Source organism: Toxorhynchites rutilus, chromosome 1 (assembly GCF_029784135.1).
Source record: "Toxorhynchites rutilus septentrionalis strain SRP chromosome 1, ASM2978413v1, whole genome shotgun sequence".
NCBI classification, from domain to species: domain Eukaryota; kingdom Metazoa; phylum Arthropoda; class Insecta; order Diptera; family Culicidae; genus Toxorhynchites; species Toxorhynchites rutilus.
The window spans coordinates 149,920,018-149,938,887 of record NC_073744.1 but is presented as its reverse complement, the minus strand read 5'-3'; the positions used below and the strand labels follow the sequence as shown (position 1 = coordinate 149,938,887).

Genomic DNA, 18,870 nt, shown 5'->3' with positions numbered 1-18,870 from the left:
ACACTATTACATTGTAACGGATAGTCTTAGCTCTGTCGAAGCTATCCGTTCAGTGAGGCCGGAAAAGCACTCGCCGTACTTCCTTGAGAGAATACGAGAAAATTTGAGTGCTTTAACCAGACGCTGTTATGTCATTACCTTTGTCTGGGTCCCTTCACATTGCTCAATTCCGGGTAACGAGAGGGCTGACTCATTGGCAAAGGTAGGTGCAATTGAAGGCGATATTTATCAGCGTCAAATCGCTTTCAATGAATTTTATTCTTTAGTCCGTAAAAATACCATCGCTAACTGGCAACGTAAATGGAACGAAGATGAATTGGGCCGGTGGTTTCACTCGATTATCCCTAAGGTTAGCCTCAAACCATGGTTCAAAAGTCTGGACTTAAGTCGGGACTTTATTCGCACCTTCTCTCGACTCATGTCCAATCACTGTTCGTTAGACGCGCTACTCTTTCGTTTTAATCTTGCCGATGGCAATATCTGTGCTTGTGGCCAAGGTTACCACGACATCGAACACGTTGTTTGGTCGTGCGAGGAGTATCTTGTTGCCAGATCGAATTTAGAAAACTCTCTTCGGGCTAGAGGAAGGCAGCCCAATGTGCCGGTGAGAGATGTGTTGGCTCGGTTAGACCTTGATTACATGTCCCAAATATATGTCTTCCTAAAAGCTATCGATCTTCGTGTGTGATTGTCCTTATATCCTTATATTCTCCTTTTCCTTTTCCTTCGCGAGAAATCAAATCCCTTCTCATAACAATAGAATAAGGTTAAATGTAAATACATGTTAGATATAAGATAGACTTAAGAATTGAGTATGATGAATGTGAGTGCGAATGTGAGTGTGAACATTGTCAACATATCCTTATATCCCATCCTTTTCCTGAAACAAAATGTCACCCTTCTAAACTCGAGCAAGCCGCGAGTAATCGGTTCTCTACTTCATTAACATTAGAATTAATAAAAAATGTTTATATATACTTGTAACTATACAAATAGGAGTTTGGCTCATTTAAACTTATGTAACTGAGCCTGTAAAAATAAACGATTTAATAAAAAAAAAATTGGATTCTTCCCTACATTCTGGTTGGTATATTCTCATTAAATCATTTTATGAAAGGGGCGCTGCAGTATAGCCGCGGATAGATAGATTTCCTTTCATTCCACCAAAGCAAAGGGTCACTTATTCTCAGCAAATGTGGTTCCGCTAAATATGTATCTACAGTAGATATTGCAACAGCTTTTGGATCATGTGTAAGCGTGTATTCTATGGATGTCATTTTTAGCGTCCTTATCAACGATTGGTCCTCCAGTGGCCGAGGGGTTAGCGTCCTACATGCCGGGGGTTCGGGTTCGATTCCCGTTCTGGCCGGGGGATTTTTCGTCGTAGAAATTTTTTCCGACTTGCACTATGTTCACGCGTATTCTAGAGCTTGCCACTTCAGAATACATTCAAGACGTGTTAATCCGGCATAGAAATCTCAACTAAGTATTACTAACAAAAATGACGCAAGTAATACCTACGTTGAGAAGGCAAAAGTTCCACTGGGAACGTTAGTGCTATTCAAGATCAACGATTGGTGCGCATTGTTGTCCTTTCTGTTATCTCCAAAACCTTGCTGCTTGAAGCGAGGATCTAGCAATATTCGTTAGGCTACTAATTCGTCTGACTCAAGATTTGTAAATCGCTTTACCAGCTCCGAAATTAATTCATTACAGAGTTTTTTTATAATCACTAGAACTGATTTCTTGATTTGATAATGTTGATCAAGAGAAATAACAGTCGGAAGAGTATAACAGTTTTCGATAACGACACTGTTTCTCCCCGTTTTGTATCCCATACATTTTTAGAATGTTTCGAATGGAATGTTTTCATGATTAACTGTATTATATTAGTCAAATCATTCCATTCGATACCCATATGCAGGAGTTGCATGACAAAATTAGTTGGCCATCTTGGAGTTGGAAAATAACTGTGCTGTACTAGACAAGCCCTTTCATCTGACACCCATATGTTGGGGTTTTCAGAAGAATTGTAGTGTGTCATTTCGTAACGATCGACATTTTGGATTTACATTTTACATAAATAACTGTGTCTTACTAGTCAAGTCCTTTAATTAGATACTCATATTGATGGGTTTTGAAAAAAAATACATATTTCGTCATTTTGGGGTGGCGGCCATTTTGGATTTGCATTTTTCATAAATAAATAATAAATAACTGTGTTCAAGCCCAACCCATATCGATGGGTTTTTGACGAAATTTGTTGTCTGCCATTTTGTAACGGCCGCCATCTTGGATTTCCATTTCACAAAAATAACTGTGCCTACTAGTCAAGTCATTTCATTAGATACCCATATTTATAGGGTTCAGAGAAAATATGTAATCCGCGAAAATTTACAAACATACAAACAGCTAAATAAAACCGCTTAAAAAGCAGCATGGGAAACATATACATATTCCGTCCGAACTGCCGCAGGCCCCGGTTCGTCAGAACGAGCGTACGATCCACGGTTCTTTACCAATAAGCCGGCTCTTCAAAGAAACACATTTCTTTTATGAACCACAGTTCTTTTTTGTACCGTCTGAGAGCCATTCTTTTTTGAACAGTGGTTCAAATGAACGGCCCTTGATCATTTGAGAGCGGTGGCTCATTTTTAAAGAACCGTGGATCATACGCTTTTTCTGACGAACCGGCTCAAATGAGCGGCTCATGAGCGTTCGCTCATCGCTAGTCCGCATATCCAATCGTTCGCAATTCCCAATGGAACGAATTACAATAGAAAATAGTAGAACAGTATGGAATGAAGCAAGGTACAATTCAGAAAATTTGTTCGAAGCATCTGTCAAATGCAGACAGTAAATACAACAAGCTAAATGTGTACATGGAATGTAGAACTGTAGAACACATAATATTCTTATTTGCAAATGAATTCCCACATCATCATAACCCTCTGAGAATACGCTACATTGAAGGTGAAACATTATGCAAGTCTTACCTCTCCAACTGATGTAGCCAACAAATTTACAATCTTCTCATGAGGAACTGCTACAACGCTCTGGTTGTTGATCTCGATGATCCTATGGCCTACCCGAACGCCACCTCGTTCGGCAATTCCCCCTCGCAGCAAGCTACAAATCTAAAAATAAACAATAGATGAACACAACGATCAAAAAACCAAACAAACACGATGAGTTCCCTACCACTCCATTTTGTACGCTGAATCCTAGCTGGTACTTAGTATTAGGTCGTTTGATTTTCACCTCCACGACCGGAGCGCAGGGCACCACTGTAAATTTTACCACTGTCTGGTTTTTGGTATTTTTTATGTAACCTTGACAGGTGGACAGAGGCAATCCCACCAAGCTCAGTCCATTGATGGCGATTATTTGATCTCCTATATTCAACTGGCCACAGCGTGCCGCCGCTCCAGACGAGGCTAAATTAGCAATTACTACCGTCGGTAGCATCGATCCCCAGCCAGACTCAACGATAACTACCCCCAATATCTCGCCCTTCGCCTTAGGAACGACGACCTCCTTCTGTAGCTCTTTCTTTGCGAAGATCTCAAGTTCATCACCGAAAATCTCCTGACTGTTGAGCACCTCCTGGTAGTCCATCTCCTTCATGAAACTGTGATCCTCAATTCCGTTCGCCTTCAGAAACTCCATGTAGGCCACCTGGAAGGCTTGTCCGATCGATTGAGCAATAAACTGGGCCTCCTCACTCTCAAACACATGGCAAATCATCTTCGGCGTTCGATTGCCCTTCGGACCACCGGTGGTGCTCTTTTGCGGTGGCGTTGCGCCCGTTTGACTCGTTCCCGACAGGTTACCTCCGCTGGTGTTGTTACCACCGCCGCCACCGCCGGAGTCCCCAGAATCAACATCCTGCGGAACGAATCGTCTCCGTGCCATCAGCACTACCAGGTCGCCAATGTCCGCTATGTAGGAGATTGTACGCAGCGCGTGATCCATCATGATCTCCTTCAGATCGGTGTTTAACACCATGATCTTCTCGGTCGAAATGAATAAATCCACCTCGGTGCTAGGTTGGGGTTCGCCATCGGGAGACTGTGGAAAGTGTTGCTTTTTAGAATGATTTGTGATAACAAATTCATGGGGAACTTACCAGGGCCTATCAGTGTCAATAGCGATACGGTCGAAAGTGCGTATTTGCGAACGGTATGATAGAATGAAAGAAGATGTAAAACATGGTACTTTTCCAAGATGCCAGAGAATCTTACCTTGATTCGGGAAACTGCTTCCTCTGCTTGCATCATTCGCGTGGATTTAGTTGGCTGACCCTCACACACTAATTGGGTAGAACCCAAGTACCGGGCTCGGAAAAGAACTCCTTCGATAAGAACTGATGGATTTCTGGAGACGAAATTGAAAAGTTTAGTGTGAAGGTTCAACTTTTTCCGTGATGCGCTTTACTCACAAAGTCCGTAAATATCCACGAAAGCATTTAGGTATGTTAAATGTTATATTATTACTGAGCATACAAACATTCCAATGAATTACTTAAAATTAGATACTCACCCTCCTTGTTCTTTCCTTTTTTCTTCTTATCGGTGTCGGACTTGGAATTGTTCGATCCATTCGGGCTGACGCTTTCATTGGTCTTATTTTCCAGCTTGATCGGTGATGTCTGGTGACTTTGATCCGGCGAAACTGTACATGTTTCATTCGGACCACTCAAATTGATCAGATTTCCACTGTTGTTGATGCTAAGGTTCTGGCTCTGACCGTTTCCATTCCCCCCAAGCAGGGCCGGTGAGGCTTTGCTGGAAGTCACGATTTCTGGCAGGGAGCTGACTTGTGGTTGGGCAGCCATCATGGCACTTGTGGGTGATAGCAGCGTCGAAAGGCCTTGTCGTAGTAGCGAACCTTGGTTGGTTGGTTTGTTGCCGTACAGTGTACTTCCACTGCCACTGCCAGGCACAGCTCCCGTTTGCTGTTTGGGAGATAGCTTGTGCAGCAATGATCGGGTCGTCTTCCGATCGGACCAACTTTTGCTATTGTCATCATAGAAGCCTTGATCGTCCAACCGCTGGTGGCCCAGCAATCTATCAGTCTCCAGATCCGTATCGGGATCCTCTTCGTCATCAAGAGCACTTAGATTCTTCGAGCTGGTTCCATGCAGCAGAGAGTCTTTTTCTGTTGCCTTGTTTGCGGACCTCTCGTTCGGACCGCCGGTAGTGGGCGTCGTTGGTAGCAACAGCCCCGGGGAAGAACTGTTGACCGGAGTTGGAGAGAGTGCCACTAGTTTATTGTCGCGCGAGCGAGGTATCCACACCGGCGAAATGGAAGGAACTGGCGATTCCAGCTTGTCGGATGTCATCGTCGTATGCTTGTCGTAGTTCTTCACGGTGGTTTGCTGCTGGGGTGGCTGTTGCTGCTGTTGTTGTTGATGTTGTAGTTGCATCATTTGGCAACCCTGTTGGGGTTGCGTCGGGGAGGCAAGAGTTTTATTGCGCTGCAGACAAGTGCGTATATCTTTGAGGGCTGCCTGAACGTCAGTTGCGGTTTGCTGGTTGTGTAGCTGCTGCAGAGTCGCTTGGGGTTCACAATCGATCGATGACTTCCGGTGTGGGGCAGGCGCTGGCGGAGGAGGCGTTGATTGAATGGTGTCTGTGGAGATGGAATGGAATCAATTGTGCAAACATAGCAAGGGTCGTGAACGAATAGCTCTCTGGAGAACACGTCTGAAAAATAAATCGAGATTTAACCTTAACTCCGGCCAGGCGCAGAAACACGAGTAGAATATCAAAATAGTTTACAATGGACCATAGATTATCAGAGTTTGCAAACTCGATACCAATCTCGAGACCAAAACAAACAGCTTCTGATGAACTCTCCGAGCTACATAGAATTGGAATCAGATCAAGCAGCATGTCTCGCATTACCTAATAGAATTCAGCGAACGGACAGTGGATCACTACACAAGACACAAGTTCAGCGACCTCCCATTCCAGGAAGGTGCTTCGCTATGGAATGCTCAACTAATTGAGAATCACATGTCACAGAATATGTCTGAATGCGCGACCGGAATAAATCGCCGCAGTAAACAACTGCACTGCCCATGTTTACATAGGAGACGTATTCACCAACACCATCAGTGTTGGGAAAACGCAATTTTGTTGTGTTTTTTGCCTACAAGCGTAACCATGCAAATTTCCAATGAAATAACCTGTCCAGTTGAGGGATATTATCGGCAAAAAGAGGGCCCAGGAGATTTTGCAGAATAAAACATATTGTTTCCATTTGGATAACGCTTGCGTCTATTTATGCGGACAATCAATCGTTTCAATGAACATTTGTTCGCATAGCTAGACGTAATCACCAGGTTACTCTGTATGTAGCGTTAGTATTGGGTTGGGGAAAAAGAAATGTCGTATCTTGTCAAAATATGGCAACACTTAAACATATCTTGTGTTGTACTTATCGCATCGAGTCATACTATACGGCTATTTAAAGACGACAATCTGTGCTGGTGTCTGGTGTCGTTTTGACAGTGTTGTGATTGTCCTTTTCAGTCTTAAGTTATAGCGTTACTACCTGCGAGGTAAAACTGCAACGAAGGCGGCCGAAAAAATTCGTGTAGTTTATGGACCCGATACTGTAACGACAGCACAGCGTCGGTTTGATCGATTTCGTTCTGGTGTAGTGGCTGTCGAAAATACATCCCGTACTGGTAGGCCAATCCTCGTGGAAACCGATAAAATCGTTGAAATCATCCAAGTAGACCGGCATGTGAGCACTCGCTCGATTGGCCAGGAACTGGGTATAGACCATAGAACCGTTAGGAACCATTTGCAGAAGATTGGATTCCAAAACAAGTATGGATGTATGGATGCCACACGAGTTGACGCAAAAAAATCTTTTAGACCGAATCAACGCCTGATGCACTGTTGAAACGGAACGAATGTTGTCTTCTAAATGGCAACAAGTTTGCGAACAAAACGGCGCATATTTGACTTAAATTGGATAATTTTAAGTATGTTAAATAAAGTGTCAAATTTCGATCAGAAATACGACATTTCTTTTTCCCCAACCCTATGTTTACATTTCCGACAATAGTCAAAACGTCTTCGTCGGTAGTTTCAATTGTTATCGGATAAAATCAAAAAGGTTTGGAACAAATTTAGTGAAATGTCTGGAAAAGGTACTCTGGATTTGTTGCGAGTCTAGAATAGTACTTTTTTTCCTGAATACTCTGGGATATGATAAGAACAGCAGGTTCGTGTTTTTTTCAATTAATTGAATTTGTAAAGGCAATCTGCAATGTTGGTAATTTTAGCAACATAATTTATCGATACCACGATCAATCGCGCAAAGATGGTGGAGTGACTTACACCAACGGTATGAGTAAATGCAGAGTATGTGGAATAATTCGATGTCGAATCCGAGGAGTTATAATGCTAAGAACCAATATTATTTTAATTTTACTACTGATCTGATTGTTTCATTATCTACTTGAAGATTCAAATGCAGAAATTTAGGTAGTTATAACATTAAAAAACACAATTGCCTCTCTTTGTTCATCGCAGTGCAGTGTACTGAAAATAGTAATTATGTGTGCAGTGTTTCAATGGTTTCTTATATTCATCTATTTGAAAACACTAAGTAATAAGACACTATCGTGACAGGCATGTTTGGACTCGACAAAGAATGTGATTCAAATGTAGATTTAGCTTTTATCACATAATACTGATAATTGTTGATTTTCGAACGATGTATGAAAGCTGTATGGAACTACGTCTGTTATGCGGACAAACAGTGATTTTTCGGAAACGTTTTTTCAAAATTGCTCAAATGTTTACGAACAAAAAATGTTTGTTTGCATGTTGAGCAAACGTCTTACATTGCGTAGAATGCCAAACGGCGAAAAAGTCGATTTTGTTCATTTTGTCGCTTACGTCTCCTATACAAACATGGGCAGTGCGACAGAAACAACCGTTTAGAAATAGTGTAGTAGGCTAGAAATATTGTCGCGCTGGAAAAACATCATGTCAATTGATGCCTCACATTTCTATTATAAATTTATTCCCTTGTTTTCGTTTTTCGAACGTTTTTCGAATTTCTGACGTCAACGTAATGGGAACAAAGTCCCCATTTAACGCGGATAATGAATCGAGGCGGCCCGCTCGCACACAAACCTGGGTTTGGGTTAAGCCATTTATGCTACAAAGATGGAGTTTCAACAATCTGAGGTTGTAACAACATTTCGCAGAGCAAACGCAAACTCAAATGATCCACTTTCATAGCGATAAGCTCGGTGGTATGGAAAGAGTTCTAGGGAAGTCCTAGAATACAGCAAAATATATCTTTATGTTTGTTCCGTTCAGCGCAAAGGCTTGCCGAATCCACTCAGCTTGTAGGCGTTCAGAAAAAATATCATTCAGGATCTCTGTTGAAATTAATCTGTCTAAAATCTAATCTAGTCCTGCCAAAAATGTGAAAATTCCTAAAAATGTCGAGTTTTCTGGGTATAAATCGTTTAACCAACGTTCGAATCGTGAAAAATCACCGTCATCAAAAGGTCAAAAGACGGCGCCAGTGGTTGTATGGTTAGCGTAACAGCCTCACAATCCGATCGGCCTGGGTTCAATCCCAGCTGGCGTCGTTGGGATTTTCTGAGGCGAAAAATCTCTGGTTACGTCTTCCTTCGGAGCGGAAGTAAATGAAGTTGGCCCGGCTCATGAGTTGTTGAGTCTGATAGGTAGGAACAGGTGGAGTCGCCTCCCTGATGTCGGTGATTGGCACTAAAGTGGCGGAAATAGGCCGACGAAAAATAAGCGAAGATAAAAAAAAAATAAAAAAAAGGTCAAAAGTTCTATTTTCACTCCCGACATTCTTCCGAAATGGAAGTAAAAGTGACGAACTTGTCAAAATGTGTTGAAAGTCACTATAATACAGAAAGAAAAAAAAAGTCACATTACCTCAGTATTGCTTAGGGCAGAACTGGTCTCATGTCATTACACTGAATCAGTTTCGGAAACATGAATTAGACACGAAAAATACGAACACATGAAAAACGTTATTTTTTTAGTGACTAGTGACTAAAAATCCAATCATCACTGAACTACGTTAAGGATGTTTAAGATATACAATTTCATTCATTTTTTATATCCAAGACGTAAGAAGCGCTACACATTTCAATCGGATTGTCTTCTGATCCGGATTGGGATCCGGATTTCACTTCAAGTTTTCGTAGTTGAATCAGTTTTCTCACTCAAAAACCTTCAAGGACATGGCGGTGGAAAAAAAATCACTCACGTGACGCCAACAACAGTACTTTTTGACTTCTGAAATCGAAACCAGATCAATTGTATCTCCCTGCCAATCCTGCATAACCAGATGGAAAAGTTCCGTTCGACATAAAACAAGAAGATATCAGGAAGTTGAAACCCGGGATGAACATGCCTAATAATCCAATTCAAGTAACAAGATTCATTATATGAATTGTCCAATAAAACCATTTAAAAATTTGCTTGCAAATAAAATGTATTTCATTTAATGAATATAAAACGTTCATATACCTCATAATCCTTTTTAGTAGCTGCAAAAAAAAACTTGCTTGACTGTAAAATCTGGCAAAATCTGGCAATAGCACAGATGGTAAGCGCGTCGCTTCTGTCTAAAGTATTTTCCGGGTCGGAAATTCGTGCGACAGCCCTTGAACAATAAACATATCGTGGTGCTTGCCACACAATGCGTGATTGGATACTGGAAAGGCATAGTTAGCCTCAATTAAGAACTGTGGAAGTCCCCCTCCTCTTCTCCTCTCTCCTCTAATGCAGAGCATAACTTGTAAACAACCTCATTCTTACTTGGTATGAAAATTATGAACATAAAAGGTACATAAAATTTAATTGGATAACTTCAAACCGATAAATACACCAACTAATATATAAATTGTCCCTAGTTGCAATTAGTATTCTGTTTAAATTAAAAACATTTTTGTTTACAGGTGGGGAAAAAGTCTCATACGAAAATTGTTTATGAAGACAACTTTATATTGTAATGAAAAAAATCAGCAACAATGTTGGAATTGTATGGCCATATGGTTGAATGAAAGTCAGAAATACGTGATTCAAATAATTAAATAACATAATGTGAAAATTTTCATTCAAATTTTAAAATTTGAAAACCGACTCCGTGTCTTCTAATCTGGTAGAGATTACACTAACGAATTTGGGACCCAAATTATGGCTCTAATTTGAAGTCGCCACCAGACGTCGACGTCATCGCGAATTACCAATTTACCACTATCTGACATATCGTGATGTCGATGATGAACTTTTACAGCAGAGGGATAGTGAGATAGGCGGTGACGGTAGGTAGAGTGAGATAGCGATAATCGTGTCATACACCTGGGCGTTACAGTAGCTTCCATGGATTGAAACCAGGCCAATACTCTGGAGCTAAGACTGATTAACACTCCTATACTCGCGCATTGGTCTGTCAGACCGACAAATCAATAATTCATTCATTTCTCAGAAAATGTCAACACTACGACGTTGCGATTCTCTCTAGCTTCGTTATTCGTCGTTCGTCATCGTTTAGCGTATCGCATGTGTTAGTACAAAAGAGACGTGTACCACTTTTTTAACACGATTGACACACCGACGCGAGTATAAGTGTAACTTTTTTGGACAAGAACCTTTTTTCTTATTTTAAAATATTGTCCAATGAAATGTATAAATTAATGTTTGTGGCGTGGAATATTTATTGAATATAATGCATAAGATCCATACCGGACTATTCTCATTTGATTTCAGTCCTTTTTGTAGCTGGATTGAACGGATCCATATATTAAATATTCGTCGATATGTTCATCGTTAGATACATACGTTCAAAAGCAAAATATGAATGTTTGACTTTCGTATAGTTATTCGCTAAATATAATGGTCATACATATACACACTTGTGAAAGAATTTCACTTGTGGAAGAATTGTAAACAGTAAACTATAAACTAATCGGTGGCTTTTGGTAATTTTTAACAGTTACAGTTTCGGGGATATTTTTTTTTTTCTAATGGACTATATCGACAAGAAAACAAGAAAAAGAAAAGGAAGTTCCTAGAAATCCTTTTATATCATCTTTTTATGCTCCATCTAAAAAAAATGCATTACTTTTTAGTTAACCAAGAATACAGATACAAAAAATATTAGAAATATGCACACTTTATATTCCAGAACCTTTTTCATCTGGTGATTATCTAGAAGGCCGTTATACATTCTTCTCTTTGATAATAGACCCGAAAAATACGCAACAACTGCATGAAATGTAAAAAATATGTTTGCTTCGAGCATAAAGTTATGCTATGTTCTGATTCTTACTCCAATGAAACCACAATCGATTAATACGATTTTATGTTGTTTTATAGCTCTTTATACTTCCATAAATTATATTCAGTTGCTTACTTTTAATTAATAACAGTGAAAAATTCGAATTTCGTTATTTGTGTTGGAGTATCAACATTACTCTGTTTTGAGGATGCTGCATTAGATGACTATTAAAACATAATAAAGATGAAGAAAACATATTTTTTTGAGTTTTTTCATTCAATCATATCCTCTTCTTCAAATAAATGCCAATAAAGCCTGAAAAATACACAATGGCAACATTACAGAGAAGTTCAATTTTCGGTCTGTGACACCGTGCGCGAGTATACGTGTTATAATTTTGCACGCGAGTACAGGAGGGTTAAGGAATACTGATAGATTTCGAAAAACAAACTGACGAAAGGTGAAACAGTAGGCGATGAGAAAGTAAAAATGTTGCAGTGTTTGAAGCCGCGAATACTGCAGCTAGCGTCCCAGAGTTTTCAAAAAAAAATTGATAGTTCTTTGTTACTCCACACATGGTTTGGAAGCATTTCAGCGATAGTTTTTTTCCGCTGTGCTACAACTTTTGACATTACCACCTTTGTGTATATACACAGCTTCACAGGATCAATGGATCTTTCCAGATGTGTGGAAGCACTCCTTTATGTTTCCCTCTCAAAAAAAGGACACAAGTGTGACGTTTCTAATTATCGTGACATAACAAACTTATCTGCCGCCTCTAAGCTCTTTCAGCTGATCGTGAACGATGTTGTCTTCTTCGAAGTTTCTGAGGTGGTCTTAACCATAAGGCTAAAAGCCTTAATAATACTTCGAAGTCGAGAGCCAGTACAACATGACATTATGGCAGAACGCTAGATAAGCACAAATCTCTCAAACTGGCTCAGGTCATACCATTTTGGAGGAACGCTCCGTATGACGCTGCTGTGTTACTTATTCTAGTACCCGGCTGTGTGACGATCTACCAATGCGATTTGATGATTTATGTAGCCACCAAAACACTTGAACAGTGCAATCGATCATCGATTGCCATTTACTCGAACTTCATGAGTTGGTGCCACCTGAATAAACTGACCATCACCATCGCTTAGTGTGTGACCATGAGTTTTTATCGAAAAAAAAAACAGATAATTATATTCAACCACACGATCAACGATTTGATCGAAACCGAGACGAAAGCCGCATAGCATGAATCCCTTACCAGCACATGTAGAGCATTAAGATTGAGTCAAAAATGCGTCATCCGTAGAGCGCGAGAACTGCAGAACCTCCCGCCATATGCAGCCAGATGTTGCTTACTGAATCTGGATACACTTGAGCGAAGTTGGTGCATTCAACAAGCAACTATAGTTACTAAACACTGTGCGGAATTTGATCTTCTTTGTTTATTTTATAGAGGCTTTGAACTCGAATGTTCATTCGACTCTAGCAGAACTTGATGGCAGGCATTCGATGCATAGTGCTAAATTTTTACAACTGTTAGGACTGACTTGAAAACATTCCTTATCATACATTTTGTCAAATATATACCGGGAATTTTCAATTTTAGATCTTCATGCTGAACATTTTTAAATTATTTATTACGATGGTAGCGTCAGTGATCTTAATGTCAATTTCGAGCGCGATCTGCAATTTGGTTCGTTTACAGCGTCATTGAGAACAAGTTACCATTTTTTTTCCTCGACGATTTTTGTTATGGATAATTCTATTGGCCAAAGATCTTGTGTGAAATTTTATGTTGCGAACAAAATTTCTTATGCCGATAGATTAAAATTGTTTTAGAATACATTTGGTGACTGAACTATGTTGAAAACACGAGTGTATGAAAGGTATAAGGCATTCAAAGACGGCCGAGAAGATATGAATAATTTGCTACGTGAAGAACGAGCATCAACCTCTTCAACTGATGAAAATATCGACAAAATAATAGGAAATGTGCTCAAAAATCGCCTTTTAAGTTCGAGTGATCTATCCTATGAATTAAATATCTCTCACGAGACCGTTTGTCATATTTTGATTGATGTTTTGAGCATGAGAAAATTAGCAGCACGACTAGTGTCAAAAGAGCTCAGTTTCCTTCGATAATTTCATCGCAATCAAGAGGCTGAAGACATGCTTGAATGATCAAATTCTGATCTCACGTCCATCCAATGCATATTAACTGGCGGTATGACGTTTGACTTTTTCCTTTTTTCAAAACTCAAATTACCGCTCCTTGATGCCCGTTTTGACAGCATTGAAGACATAAAAACGAATTGAAATTTAAAAACACAAATTCCCGGTATACATTTGAAAGAATATATGTATCCGATAAGCCTAATCCTACGTTAACATTCAATACCAGATTAGCTGAAACGTGTGCTCCAGTTAATATTAATAACACGAAATCCACCAAATGTTCAACCTGAAAAGAAATAATGCTGTTGGTATACTTACTTATGGTATACAGAGACTCCAACTCCGGATCACGATTCTTGAAGATTTTGTTGTTCTGAATTGCACTCGCATTGAGACCGCCCGGGGCACCGTTCATCCGGTAACCGTTGTTCCCATACAGTGCATCAATATTATTATTATTATTATTATTGTTGCTGTTGTTGTTTTTGTGGCTATTTATCACCGGTGAAGAGTTTATAGACTTCACTGGATGACCCGGGGAAGAAGTGAGCATATTGTACGCATTGGTGGCCGCCGGTAGCAGCTTGTGGCTACTATTAATCAAATCGGGCGTGGGCAAGATAGCGGGATTGTTATTTTCCGTGTCGGAGACGTGACCACTCGAGAGGCCATCCTCGAGCACCGGCATGCTCGTGTAGTACCGTGAATAATTATTACCTCCTCCAGCGGACGGTGGCGGACCATTGTTCATCCCCTCGTTGATCGTTGCGGTTGAGTTGTGGCCCATGGGCTGCTGCTGGGAACTGGAAACAACGCCATTAGCAGGTTCATCGCACATAATTCCGTTTCCGCCGTTAGTCATCATATTGAAGTCACTGCCGTACTTGAGTGAAATTTCGCTATCGTAATCACCGCAATTGCTCTCGTAATCGGTCGTATCCGGTGAGTAGTTAAAGTTCTTGCTGTGCCGACGGGACAGGGATTTCTTTCCGTTGCCACCGCCGTTGCTCTTCATTTTCTTCCAATTGCCATTGGTTATGAACTGCGATGGTTCAAGGTTGCTCTCGTTAATTATATCGCAACTGCTGGCGCGACTGCCAGGGTCCAAGTAGATGCTGAAATTTCGTTCCTGGTCCTGATATTGCTGCTGCTGCTGCTGTTGCTGACGCACGCTGCTCAAATTCGACTGCTGCTGTTCCTGAGTTTGTTGCTTCAATCGCTGATGTTGCAGGTGAAAACTGTGATGGTAATGATTGGCGCTGTAAATATCGATCTCTTCCTCGTCCTCTTCTTCGTTATCATCGCATATCCCGCCGGAAACGGTGGCGTTTCCCGGCAACACATTCGCGCCGCCACCACCACCACCACTCGCCATCTTTTTCTCCTGTTTCTTCTTCCGAAAACTGCTGTACCCGTTTTTAATCCGTGGTTTACTTTTCATGTTGATCATATATTTTAAATTACTTCCAAACCCTCCCTCCACATCGTCCTCATCGTCTTCTTCCTCCTCATCATCCTCGTCGCCATCCTCGACGCCGTTATCCAGCTCTTCCGCGTCGTTGATGATTACCTCGTCGTCAACATCACCGTCGGCGTCTCGGTTATTATTATTATTGATTGGCGATGTACGCGTTGTTGCATTTGCTGCGTTCTCTGAAAGCCTACTGCTCAAACCTATACCACCACCACCCCCACCGCAACCATCATTCGGATTGGTCATCATTGTATTTTGCTGCTCCGAGCCGGCGGTCCCAATGTAGGTCGTCTCCAGTGCTTTACCGTCCAGTTCGGCCGGATACTCATATTGGATGTCCTGTTGCATGATGGAAAAAAAGACAAGAGAACAAAAAAAAAGAAATGGGTTAACAAACGGGGCTGATTTCGTGGAATGAATACATGCGTATGGATGAATCGTTCTCATCGCTCTCATCCCTCCCACCCCCAGCAAACCAAACACATAATCGTTGTCACGTGTCCTTGTGACAGCCCTGCTCCGCTGGAGCCTTTTGCAATCGAATGGTTTATGCAAAATGTGTCGTTTGTCTGTTCGTGTCAACGAATCGAGTACACCCCCAGATTGCGCAATACTCATGTGGTGAATTTAACATTAAGATACGGTGGTGCAGGCGGTTTCCCCCTTCCGAACAGATGTAGGACGGCTACACAATTGACAACTACAAAATAAGGCGAGTGTATCAAGATTATTCCCGGTTGCTGGTTTAGTCTCGGGCTGAAGCGATTTAAGTGGGTCATGTTAATAATGCATGAAAAAAAATATACCAACTTGACGCCGGACACAAATTATACTCATATATTTTGTTCAAAGAATTGAGCTTATGTTTGGGTAAACTCTACACTTCGTAGTTACTCTCCGTGATTGCTCTAGAAGGCGAATATGCATAAAGAACACACTGAATGGCGCATGAGAGTAGCCATTCATCTTCAATGTAGTAATTCGAATATTTGTCATTATTCGTAATCCAATAAATTTCATGACTAGTTTTTAATTTCCACATACTGCGAAGAATCTAAAGCTAGTATAAAAATATCTCGAGAGCTAGGATCCTGGTTGCTTTATTAGCGTGCCTAGAGATATCATCCGCCAGTGTGTGTTGAAACATGTGACAAATATAGAAATTCGCGATACGATGAGATATGTCGCTTCGTTTTATTGAGGAAGTGTTATCTCGATTGCCTACGCAGGTTACTCATAGAGATTCTTCACCTCATTGTCAGAGCTGATATGATAACCCTCATGGTGTCATCTGAGTAGAGGAAAGAGAGACCTTTAGGGTAATTATTACAGCTTAAACAATGAGATGAAGGCAGCTATCGCGTCTTGGGATCGAGAAAAGTCGGAAGAATTTTTGGAATTCATTCATTTTTTGAGACATTCAGTGACCGTATGAAAAATTTGTAACACGTTGAGAGAAATGTGTAATGTTTTACGTTGACCATGTTAAAAAATAAATAAAGGTTTTGAAGGTTAAGTTCTGTACTTCAGTATGTTTTCTACCCAATCTTGCTATTCCTGTTTGTTCGTTTTCTACAAGCGTGTGTCCATTATTTATCAGCCTACCCTGGTACATGATTCTTTCATTCGTTAAATTGTTCACTTGTCTTCACTTTTTGTGTTTAAGATGAAAAAAAATCTGGATAAGTCCTCTTTCTAATGGTATATATTATAACATCTGTCGTTAGATCAATTTTGTGTAAAATGCATTTGAAATCTCTTCAACTTTTCGTTACATGCCCAATTTAAAATTTCGTATTATGGACCCCCCTGTATAGCAATCGAAGGCGTAGTCCCACGACAAGATCATACATCTTGTCGTAGGACTTCTGAACGCTTATAAGTAATTCGAAAGTTTATCGGTAGATCGCAAAGATATTTGCATCAACCGATTGGAAACATTTCAACGCATCTGTTACAACAAAAACAAAATATATTATGTTTCGGAGCAAACTATTGAACAATTAAAAAATGTCAAGCATTATCTTAAAAATCCCGTTCTGATTGGACGATTAACACGTTGTTTTATCTTCCACATTACGATTCATAAATCACTGAACTCATGAGAAATGTATGATGAAGTTCATGCCAACTCGACTTGCCGTTGGTAGTATAATAATTTTTTTCCAGAATTAAAAAAAACATATTTTTGAGAAAAAATTTAATTTTCTAAATATTTTTTTAATAGAAATTGAAAAAAATGGCATTTTTTTTTAATAAAAACATAAATAATTTCCTACATTTCCCTGTTTAGCCACAATGTTGTAAGTCTTATAGTTTTTAGGTGAGATTTTTGTTAAATTTATAGTTTTTATTCAACTTTTTTCTCGTGAAATATTAACTCAAAAACTTTAATACCTACAAAATGTTGATTAAAGACTTAAATGTAGGGAATTATTATATATCAAACAAATGAAAAAAAATGAACCAAAACTATTTTGACAATTGAAATTATTGTTTCTCAAAAACTTGTTTTTCTTAGAAATTTTGAACAAAACTTTATGAATATCCCATACTATCGGGAAAAGGACATTACTACAGGTAAAAATATCCTTACAAAAACTATTCCATGTTTTCATTGAAAAATTTTGGTGGTGGATTACACCATTGAGGGAGACGGCGGGTCCTTCGACTGAAGGAGGCTTGGATGTTGATAGCTCAGATTCGGTACAATACGGCACTTTGGTCATCAGAAATACCATTGGATGTGGGTTGTATGAAGAATGAAAAAAAAAAATACTTGGAACCTTCTAACTAAAACACAACTGGATTTATTGGGATACTACACGTTCAACATTTGGTTTTGGGATAAAAAAATGCGTTTATGCTGTGCTTCGGGTTTCGGTACACCCAAAATTGATTTTTAGCTCATGTTTTGACATCCCGATTTATGACATTAAATGAGACGTAACATAACAGAAAATGTCATGACACACAAATACTGGTAAGCATTTGTATAATATACATGGTACAGCAATATAAGATTAATACGAGCGAGCGAAACAAAAAACAAATAAGCTTTCCGCATACTTTGCCACATACACGGACCAGACCGAGATAGATATTGTTCTCCTTCATGCGCTCCTTTTTTACTCTTAGAAAACACTTCCCAACTTCATTTTATAAGGTGCAATATTATCACGTATTTGCTGAACAACTGCTGAGGTATCATTAGCCATGTGGATAGCGTGGTCATGTAAAATAGCTTTTAATTCCAGCCAGCCTTGGTTCGATCCCTATTGACGTCGGACTTTTTTTGGCACAATCCCAAATGAAATGAGAAAAGAAAACAGAAAGAGATGTCTGCACGCATACATACAAACCATTTTTAAACTTTTAAAACAGCTCATTATTTGCGCATATGACTCTCCAGCACACTAGATGGCATCATTTCTGTCAAAGATGAAATGTTTTCTGCCAACGCTAGTTTGGGTGTAGTTAGTGAATGTTTACTGTACTTGTACATCTTATATCATTCTTGTCATAAAGCTTGAATATTATCTTAATATCAAATATTACTTCCAATCTGAGAAATACTTTACAGAAACGTGAATCACGTTACTTCTGGAAGTCAAATTTTATTTCCATTTGTATGTAGGGGTAGTGGGGTAAATTGGTCATGGGGGGCAAAGTTGTCACCTGCTTGTTTGGTAGTATATCTATTGACTATAGATGCCGTATTGATCCTAATGTTTGAAGAATTTAATGACTTTTGAGTCACCCTGTACTTCAGTAGAGCTGTCGCATGTCAAAATATAAATAAAAACAGAAAGTTCTGTGCGCATGGTTACTAAGGAATTTCTCGTGAAATTTAGTTTATTCAATCTGATATATTGGACAAATCATCGGTTTGGACGACTGTTCATATATTCTAGGAAAGGTGA

The 18,870-nt window shown here is 39.8% G+C and overlaps 1 protein-coding gene across 9 annotated transcripts in view; it reads right to left on the bottom strand.

Annotated features, from left to right (window-relative positions):
* Positions 1-18,870, bottom strand: part of LOC129766337 (uncharacterized protein DDB_G0283357) — a 100,318-nt gene that overhangs the window by 11,832 nt on the left and 69,616 nt on the right. For all 9 annotated transcript variants that reach the window (XM_055766873.1, XM_055766858.1, XM_055766868.1 and 6 more), the window contains 5 exons: positions 13,792-15,286; positions 4,543-5,634; positions 4,245-4,366; positions 3,202-4,071; positions 2,997-3,137 (listed from right to left, as the gene is read on the bottom strand). In XM_055766873.1, the coding sequence (XP_055622848.1) occupies positions 2,997-3,137; positions 3,202-4,071; positions 4,245-4,366; positions 4,543-5,634; positions 13,792-15,286 (3,720 nt within the window). The remainder of the gene's footprint in view (positions 1-2,996; positions 3,138-3,201; positions 4,072-4,244; positions 4,367-4,542; positions 5,635-13,791; positions 15,287-18,870) is intronic.